Source organism: Phragmites australis, chromosome 17, assembly GCF_958298935.1.
Source record: "Phragmites australis chromosome 17, lpPhrAust1.1, whole genome shotgun sequence".
Taxonomy (NCBI): Eukaryota; Viridiplantae; Streptophyta; class Magnoliopsida; order Poales; family Poaceae; genus Phragmites; species Phragmites australis.
The window spans coordinates 17812623-17822204 of NC_084937.1; the positions used below are offsets into that span (position 1 = coordinate 17812623).

Genomic DNA, 9582 nt, shown 5'->3' on the forward strand with positions numbered 1-9582 from the left:
CGAATCACGGCGGCAAGAATTCGTGACAAGAGAAAAGCCATGGCGTTCTGCAGACACCGATCTCCTAGGCTTGTGATCACCCTGGGGGGCGGGCCAGCGCGACGTCGCCAGACGTACGAGGCAGGCGGACTCGATCGCGTGGTCGTGAGGCCACGCCGCCTCGCACGTTTCGTTCCGCGTACGAGTACCGCGCGTTCGTATCCTAGCTAGAGCATATGCATCTGGAGCCCCGGAGGTGCGATCTACTCGCGCGTAGGCGCGGCCGACGCATCTCGTGCGCAGGAGCTCCCATGGATGCGCGCGCGCGCGTCTCCCCGGCCACGCTGCAAAATCCGGTCATCACGTAGGCGAGCGAGCGTGCGCCGCATGCATGCATGAGCATGAGAGAGAACTCGTCAATCGGAGCCTTAAAATTTTCCGGGCCGCGCGTGGCCTCAAACCACGGGTCGAGGCTGAACCGCGGTATCTGGATCCCATGGCAGGGCACGCATGCTAGATTTTAGGGTACAGATTATCGGAGGCACGCGGTAGCTATAATACCTAGCGGTTTTCCTATGTCTATGCTAACTAGATCCGATGTTTCTCATAAAAAAAACCAAGTGAGTTACTATACAACGAATTTTTTAAGGAAATTAAAGGGATTTATTTTAATTTTGATCTTGAGCCTTCGGCTACGGACACTAAAGCTGCCTTTTAGAATGGGTAGCTCGTAGGGTTACAGCTTCACGTTCACCGTGTCCTTAGAAGTTAAGTTGGTGGCTGATAGAGTATCAAGGTATGATAGTTCGTATGATGATAATAGATGGTGGAGCTTCGATAAGGTAACAGGAAGAATTTTAAAAGGTATCTTCGATAAGGTAACAGGAAAAATTTTAAAAGGTATCTCGGTAATTATATGGTAGAGATAGAGGCGAGAGGTGACAATTAGAGATGAAGAACATATCAAAACTATGATGTACTGACGATTATGATGTAACTGGTAGTGTAACAAAGGAGAAAACTTCAAAAGAGACTATAACTCACAGGAGGAGCTCGATAGAGGTCGGCGTGGTCCTCCAATAAGTTCATTCCTTGTAGTTACAACATCCTGACATATTGGGTGACAGCGTTTTGGATAGATGGATATTGTAAATAATTAGTTCTCAGAGTTCAACTCTTTGAGAAAAACAAAGACACCAGATTGCCTAAAGCTGCTCGAAAATAGACAACTCATAGACACAGGTTGCTTAATGAGTTGATTTAGTGCTTTATAATGAAACGTCTGAATCTTTGGACTAATGTTGACGATGGGCACCGATATATTGCACTTTACACCACTGTACCGTGTACAAACATGATACAGTAGCGGCCAGCCGATGGAGCCCCGGGGACAAAGTGCGGATGGCGCAGACGGAACAAACCTGTGGATCGCTGCCACCGGGTCCATCGTCGGCTTTCCCTTTTCCCTGGCGACTGGTTACGGACACGGAACGATGCTGCTCACCAAACCAGAACACCACGCATCGCACGCAGGCAGCCAAGTCGCACTCGAGCACAGCAACAAACCAAACCAACGCTAGCTTCCTCCCCCAGCAGTCAGTCGGTCCCCGTTCCTTCTGGTACGGGAACGTGCGCCGAAGCAGCCGCCCTGCCCTCTCCTCCCGTCGCCTCCTCTCTACTCTTCCCTTTTCTACCGCATCGCCGATTCGCCGGTCCGTCCCAAAGCTTCTCCTCTTTCTGCGTCCTCAGCGTCTGCTACTCGTCCCTCCTGGATCACTTGCAGAGTGAAAGATCCAGCCTTTTTAGCCGCCTCTGGTCAGTCAGTGGAGTCATCGGCCGGCCGTGGTAGTTGCACCACCGGGAAGGGCAGGAGCAGAGGGGGGTAGGTGGGTTTGTGGTGCTGGTATGATGGACTCCGGCAACAGCGGGAGCCTCCAGTCGTCCAGCGGCGGCGAAGACGAGTTCGACTCGCGGGCCGGGGGAGGCGGAGGAGGGGGCGTCGACTCCTCCCCGCTCTCCGCGCTGCTCCGGCCGTCGCCCTCGCCTTCGGCCGCCGCGTTCTCGCTCCACGGCTCCCTCTACGGCCTCCAAGAATTCACGTCCGCTCCTCCTCCTCCGCCGCAGCAGCAACAGCAGGCGGCGCCCTGGTCAGGCCAGTTCACCGGCGCCGCGGGGGCATCCTCGTCGTCGCCGCGCATCGGGCACGCGGACGCAGGGGCGGGCGGGCGCAGCCAGCAGGTTGACACGTCCGCGACGGGGCAGGGGGCGGCGACTGCGGCGCCGCCGCCGAGAGGGTCGCGGAAGCGGACGCGAGCGTCGCGGCGGGCACCGACGACGGTGCTGACCACCGACACCTCCAACTTCCGCGCCATGGTGCAGGAATTCACCGGCATCCCGTCCCCGCCCTTCGCCGCGGGGGTCGGTGCCCCCGCCGCGTCGCTCCGCACCCGCTTCGACCACATCTTCCCCTCACCGTCCTCCCTTCGCTCCGCCGCTGGCGCAGCCGTTGACACCGCCTCGCTGCCGCCGTACCTCCTCCGCCCGTTCGCGCAGAAGCTCCCGACGGCGCCTTCCACTTTCCCGCCATTCACGTCGTCGTCATCGTCCACACCGTCCTCGTCCAACATCGGCGTCGCCAATGCCAATGCCGCGACGGGCACGGCCACCACCGCAGCAGGGTCCTCCAACCTGACCGCCCAGTCGGCGACGGCGGCCGGAGTGGACGACACCTTCCAGCTGACGTCCTCCGCGCTTCTCCGGCTGCAGGACCCCAACAGCTACCTCTCCTTCCAGAACCTCCTCGACTCACAGCCCTCGTCACAGTCCATGTTCGGCGCGGCGGGCGGGTTCGCGCAGGCGCCGCGGTTGCACGAGCCGTCACCGTCGTCGCCTTCGGAGTTCCTGACCGGCATGGGAAGCGGCAGCCTCGGTGTCACCCACGGTGGACTCATGGGCTCCGAGGGGCTGCACTTACACCAAAGAAGCGACGTCCACCACGGCGGCGACGAGCTGTCGGGCGTGGTCGCGGGCGGCGGCAGCTGCAAGCTGAACTACTCCCACGCCGGCGCGGCCACCTCGTCATCGGCCGCAGCCAGCGTCGACAAGCCACCCGACGGCGGTGCCGGCGCGCCCGCCCGGCCTGGACGAGGCGAGGGCCTAGACCCTTGGATTTGCACATCGGAGTAGGGAAGAGAAAAAAGCTAGCGATGCATGCTGCGTTCTCGGTTTCGTCCTGTGAGCTACTGCTGCGGAGACGAACCGAACCGAATCCACAAACAAAGTCTGATTAGCCTTTTAGCCTACACCTTTCGCTATTTGATTAATCTCTTCTTTCTTGAGGCAGATATCGTTAGCCCTTTGTACATTAAAAACTTCATCTTGCTTCTCCTCGATCTCAGTGGCATTTTTCAGTTAATCATACACGATTTAGACGTGCAATGAAATGTCACATAGATACAGAGAGATGCTGCAATTCCAATCCCAAGGCAAACTTGCTTCTTGTTCTTTAGGGGTGATTCGTTGTCTGTACCAATAGATTCTGATTTTGCTGATGTTTATAATTTCAGAGAAAAGTGTATTTATTTATTTGCATAAAAGACTTATTTACTAGTGTAAAAAACACCTTCATAAGAAACTAATTAAAATTTTAGCTTTGTATCCACTCATGTAGTCTCAAATTCAATCAACCAAATATAAATCCAACTCAATCTATCTAAACAAAATATAATTAATTAAATACTCTTCTCTTCGAAACTTTTACATCCACTCAACCTAGAAATAGAATCTATACAAACAACAGAACATGTCAGCAATCAATCAACCCTTAGAGCTCCCTATTGCCAGATCGTCGATACTGTTTACGAGTCCAAGTAGCAGTAGTTGCTGTCTTACTGACTCCGTTCTTGCTGGTTAATCTTGGTGCCCGACATGGGCAACACGAACGCAAATAGTCCCCACCGGCGACGGGCCGGCAGCGATTGGCGGCGAGATTTCTGACGCCAAGCTCCCCCCGAATTAGTTGCTCCACCGGTCCCAACCGTCACTCACCAAACTACTTCCAAGGTTTCTCGTGTAGTCGTATGCAAACTGCTCTGCTGCTTCCACAAAGCCTCCAGAAAGGACCAAGACAAGGAAAGAAACATCCAATGCTAGAAAAGTAGAAAGTGATCAGTGGTAGTAGTAGTCTATACTGGCTTTAGACATGAAGTCCGAAGGCGACGGAGGGATGGAGGGAAATTCTTCCTCCCATCCTATCTATTTATGTTTTTAGACTTCTTAAAATATGACTCGTTTTGTACCTTAGAGATATATTCATCTTGTTTTACCTTACTTAATCCTCTAGTTAATGAGGAAAGAAAGTGTACATGACTTGCATTAAAATAACTATCATTAATTCTCCACTGTGCATATCACTAATTGAAGGATAATATAGTTATCTTCTTTTTTAATATAGTGTTTAGTTGGCACTCTGCAATTGTAAACAGTGACTGTATGACAGTACACTGTAAATGGGAAGGGAATGAGTGATAACCTGATTTGTTTGGTTTGTGTAAGTAGCGGTATGAAAACCTATTAGGATGTTTGGTTCAAACTACTGCGATGGAGAGGAATCGACTGCTACTGGCATCGATGCACACGCTCTGGGCAGCACCGTCACATGAACTCCACCGCGCCACCAAAGTTAGCTCTAAGCTTAATTCTCAAGATCCAAGCAGATAAGCAAAAAGATAGAGAAAATTGGGGGTTGTTGCTACAGCTGCCGCTGACAACCGCAAGATCGTCATGAAGGACCTGGACCCCCAGTAGTGATGGAGCTCAAGCAGCCCACGGCGAACCAACTCATGCGGCAAAGCTCAAGGGTGAGTGTCGTGGGGGCAAGGAGGGACGAGTCTGTGGTGGAAATATCCGTCCGATGTAGCGACGAGGTGAACGGTATTGTAATGGAATAACAATTGATTTGGAAGGGGATCAGATCTGTATTGCTCCGGTATCCGATTCCTTGGTAAGCGATAACGACCCAAGTGAACCAAACATGCGTAATAGAATGGCTTACCATCCCTAATTAGATTATGCCACAAATTTATGAGCCAAACACCATCTAAGATGGATTGGGAGGGGGTGTGAGAGGAGACCAACAACCGTACCTCCCTGAGCCGTCTTAGCCTCGTCATTAAAGAAAGATCACGACATGTGATGGGCCGTCACGGTCTTAATCAACCCACGATCTTCTTCGTCATTGATGAGAGAGGTAAGCGACATCTTCTTTTTCAATTGGTGCCAAGGTTAGTCCGGCCATTGGCCCGGCCATAGGATCATAGGAGGATTGTGTGTGAGAGAGAGAGGGAGTGGCTGGGGGTGGCCAGTTGTTGCAGGTGTCTCCCCTTCCCTACACTTCCTCGTGGATATCCTTGGGGCTGTGTAGGATTTACTACATTGAAGAGGGGATTGGATTTGATCCCTGCACTTGATGGCTTGATTGGGACAATGTTTGGTTTGGATTCAGATACTTGTGTGTGTACAAAGGCTTCGTTCTCTACGTATTTGCCAAGTGGGCCACCTCCATTCACACTTCATTTTCTCAGTTTCGCAAGACATGTATGTCACTTTGTACAGTGCACCTTTTTGTTTCTTCTTGTTTTTCTTTGTGCGTGTGTTTTTTTTCTCGCTGCTTACGCACTTGTTCTTATACTAACTTCTGCTCCTTCTTATTAATATAAACTGGCTTGCCAGATCTTTCCCAAAAAAAAAAATTTGCTACAGGAGAATTATACTTATTTAAGAACATTACATCTCTATTTTACAATAAAGTTCCTAAAACATAAGAAAATAACAAACAAGACACCCAGATCCTTAACTCCATCTTCCACCCCTCCTATCTCTTTCGATGGATATCACCTCACCGCGCCAAAGCAGGCTGAAACTAACCGCCAAAGCCGAAGCTCAAACCTCCTACGACTTCTACGAAGGACCCAAACCTTATATTGTCGCAAAAGCCAAAGCCGCAAACCACAACCGGTCACATCTACCTCTAAGAGCGAGTATCACCACCGTAGCCCCGAAGAATTCAGTAGAGGAAACACCATCCTGGCACTACCACCGTCTGATGGAATCATCTGGTTTCACATTGTTGTACATGCATACACTACAAATAGTAACGTGTTGGTGTAATATTCTAGTGAAAGTTTTACCGTTACCTGTCATGAAAGTGACACAATTATTTCTTTTATAACAAAATCTATCATTAAGGGTGCAGCTTTTGAGAAGGACGAATAACCCTCGATTCCTCGAGATGATTAGGCATTGGTTACGTCAATGGTAGTGATTACCTGAGAAAAAAACGGGGGCCTAATCCTAACCGCAGCCAGATGTAAAGCACAAAATCTGATTGATGCAACGAAAGACGGCATGATTAGCTCGGAGATCGATCTCCTCTCCATCCCGGTTCTTCTGCACCATTTCAATTTCATTTTACAATCTCACCGATGAAAAGACCTATTTTATAAAATTTTATCAAAATTTTGATCAATTTTTGTCATATGCTCTGTGGGTCCTATATGTTGGTGAAAAAAAAATCTCAAAAATAGATATTTCGTTCTCTACCTAAATTCGTAAAATTCACCAAAATTTTGGCTAAACTTAATCCCTGATCTACATCCCTGTAGATGGGCTAGTGGTGACATGTGAACCCCTTGCTGGAATCATGGTCGCCCATGGCAGGGAATAACTCTGTTCTGCTGCAATAATATCACTCTCTCCCTCTTGCTATTGGTGCTATCACTGGCCCGGTGATGATGATGATCTCTTGCACAGGACACTGATCCTTGCCGCATAAGATTTCGAGCCAAACCCAAAGTTAAGGGGCTTTTCAGAGCCCGAAAGTCTGGCCGGCAGCACACCACACCACTGCTCCTGCTCTTCTAGCTGGCTGCCTCGCCGGACGGACGCCGGGCCGTCATAGTTTCCGTGCCTAGTAAATGCCGGCCGGGTCACCACTAAATTTGCCGTGCCAGCCGCCAGGCCAGCGGTGGAGGGGAGAACGATGGCAGTGGCAGTTCTCTTTATTGGGTCTGCTATTTACGTGACGACTGACGGCGATGATGGCTTCTGGCAGAATGGTGCAGGTTCACTCCATCTGTAGCCTGGACGCGCACAAATGATCCGACTGATAGTAGATGGGCAGACACCGTGCCATGTACGACGCCAGAATCGACGGGGAGGACGTACGTGCACGGCGGTGAACTATTCAAGCCGTCCGGCAGCTACCATTCTCGCGAGCTTTTGAAGATCCTCCGCGTCAGCCACGGTCGCTGGGTGGCGCATGCACCTGCCCAGGTCCGTGCCAGGGGACAAACAGGGGGAAAGGCGCCGGGCATTGTATCGCTGCAGGCGATCAATTGGGCAACCGCTGCCAGCCTGCCACCAAACGCTGCGACGGGGCAGCCATCGCAGGGGCTGCTCGCGTGCTCCCCGGCCGAATGCATGCTTCCCCAGCACCCAGGTGCAGTGGCATTATCCTTCAGGCTCAGATTATCATTGTAAAGGAATTTTCGTTCACTTCAGCGCTATAATATTTTTCTTTTATGATTACTATCATGAAGAGATTCTCAAGTTTATTCTTTTCATAACGAAATTTTCTCATTCCTCTTTACGATTCTCTTAAAGATAGAAAAAATAAAAAATGAAAACGAGAAAAAAAAAATTCAGGAAGAAAACAAAAAATATATAAACCCCCTGGCCAGCAAGAACAGAGCATTCAACCATTGCCAACCAGCCGGCAGGACCGCCGTACGAGCCAGCGAGCGTGCACAGAAAATGATGCGACGTGCCAGTAGCACATGCAACCAGAAGCTGGCCACACGAGCCAGGGTCACGCTCGGCATGATGCCCTCTGCCGCCCCAGAGCTGCCTGACCGACCGGCGACAGGCGGTAGCGATCCTAGTTGTAGATGCCCACCGGTGTTACTAGGCAGTATGAGTTAATCACGTAATTTAAATTGTAATTAAATGCTAATTAGGAATTACGCTTGATGGGGCAAACGTTAATTGGTTAGCGCCCAGATCATATTAGCGCTATATAAAGAGAGAGGGTTGCCCTGCTAAATGCACCAATCCTAATTAGAGGTCGTGTGCGCCCTCCCTCATGCCACTTTTCCATTTTTAAAAAAAATCCCCCCATAACTTTTTCATTTTTGGAAAACTAGTAAAAAAAAAATCTGTCTAACTTTTCTAGACAAAGTTGCGAGCTAAATTTTTCAAAAATAAAATTGTTTGGCTCAGTCCGAAGGAGCCGTGAGTTTCCGTCTTAGCGCGCGTGCGCGCATTAAAATGGACCTGCTAAATGCTAATTCACGTCATTAAGAGGTAAGCAAACCCTAACAACCTCCTCTCTAAAACCAATCTAGAGAGCACTTTTAACTAATCTGAAGGCTGATCAAAGGAGAAGGGTGACTAGAGGGGATTTTGAGGTGCTGATCAGAGGGGATTTCCATCAAATTGAAGGATGATGTCTCCAAATTCAGGTTCTAAATTCTAATTCCGCACTAATTAAGCATTGTGTTCATGAGATTAGATAAGATCTATACTATTCAGGTTAGTTTTAATCTAACATTCTCTCGTCTGTGGTGGTCGCCCGGACCCGTCGTTTGCGCGCTTGGCCCGGTCTAAGCCGCGCGCTCGTCCCGTCCGCGGTTCACCGTCGGATTGACGCGCCGCCCATCATCCATCGCAGATTCAGTGCAAGTGACCGGTGCAGGAATGCTATCCCTGCCTGCCATCTTTTAGCTCCAGCCACTGCCTCGAAGACCGCGAACCATGATATAGGCGCGACGTCACCGTAGATGGGAGATCGATCTGGGTTAGTACGCCCAGTGGCCACTGCAACCCGAAGCATGGTCGTTCACAGCCGGTCCGAAGTAGAGGCAGAACCGCTTCTAACTTGAACTCGTGACCCAAATCTCTCAGCTCGAACGAATTCATACCGGCACGGTGTCTTTTTTTCTTCTTTTTTGAAACAAAGGAACGGACGAACGGTGTTGGTTCACCTCAAAGTGACCACCAAGACTTACATGTAAGTACGGTCAGTGGCAGATGCAGACCAGTGGGTAAAACTGCTCTTTTTTTCCCCTCTACCTTCACCTTATCTTTATCTTTTTTTCTACTCCCTCCTTGTCTAATCTTCAATCAAGTTTCAGCCGGTAGGATCCTGTAGATCCGCCCGTGCGTAAGACCATCTCCAATCATATTCCCTTCATTTCGTTCCCTTTCCGATTCTCTTCCTCGTTCTCATTCCCTTTATTTCCTCTCATCTCCAACAGCTTCCCCTCGAGGGGAATCGCGAAGGGAATGGAGAGAGAATCCCGTTCTGAAGGGAATGACCCTGAGAATCCCGTCGTGACGGGAACCGTGAAGGGAAACCGTTGGAGCGCTGAAGGGAACGAAAATCCCGTCGTGAAGGGATTTTGACCCCTGAAGGGAAACCGTTGGAGATGGTCTAATGCTTGTAAGACTATGCCAAGTGATTTCCATTGGGGGTGAAAATTTCATCGTGAAGGAATTTTCGTTCACTTTAGCGTTCTAATAGTTTCCTTTCACGATTTTTGTCAC

At 50.1% G+C, this 9582-nt stretch overlaps 1 protein-coding gene across 1 annotated transcript; it reads left to right on the plus strand.

The window, feature by feature from the left end:
- Window positions 1–1391: 1391 nt before the first annotated feature.
- Window positions 1392–3487, plus strand: LOC133897768 (nuclear pore complex protein NUP62-like). The gene has a single exon (XM_062338589.1). The coding sequence runs from the start codon at window positions 1885–1887 to the stop codon at window positions 3163–3165; it is 1281 nt and encodes a 426-aa protein (XP_062194573.1). The 5' UTR covers window positions 1392–1884; the 3' UTR covers window positions 3166–3487.
- The last annotated feature ends 6095 nt before the right edge of the window (window positions 3488–9582 follow it).

Excerpts from the sequence above, each read along its gene's own strand:
- LOC133897768 (XM_062338589.1), top strand. The coding sequence starts at position 1,885 with ATGATGGACTCCGGCAACAGCGGGAGCCTCCAGTCGTCCAGCGGCGGC.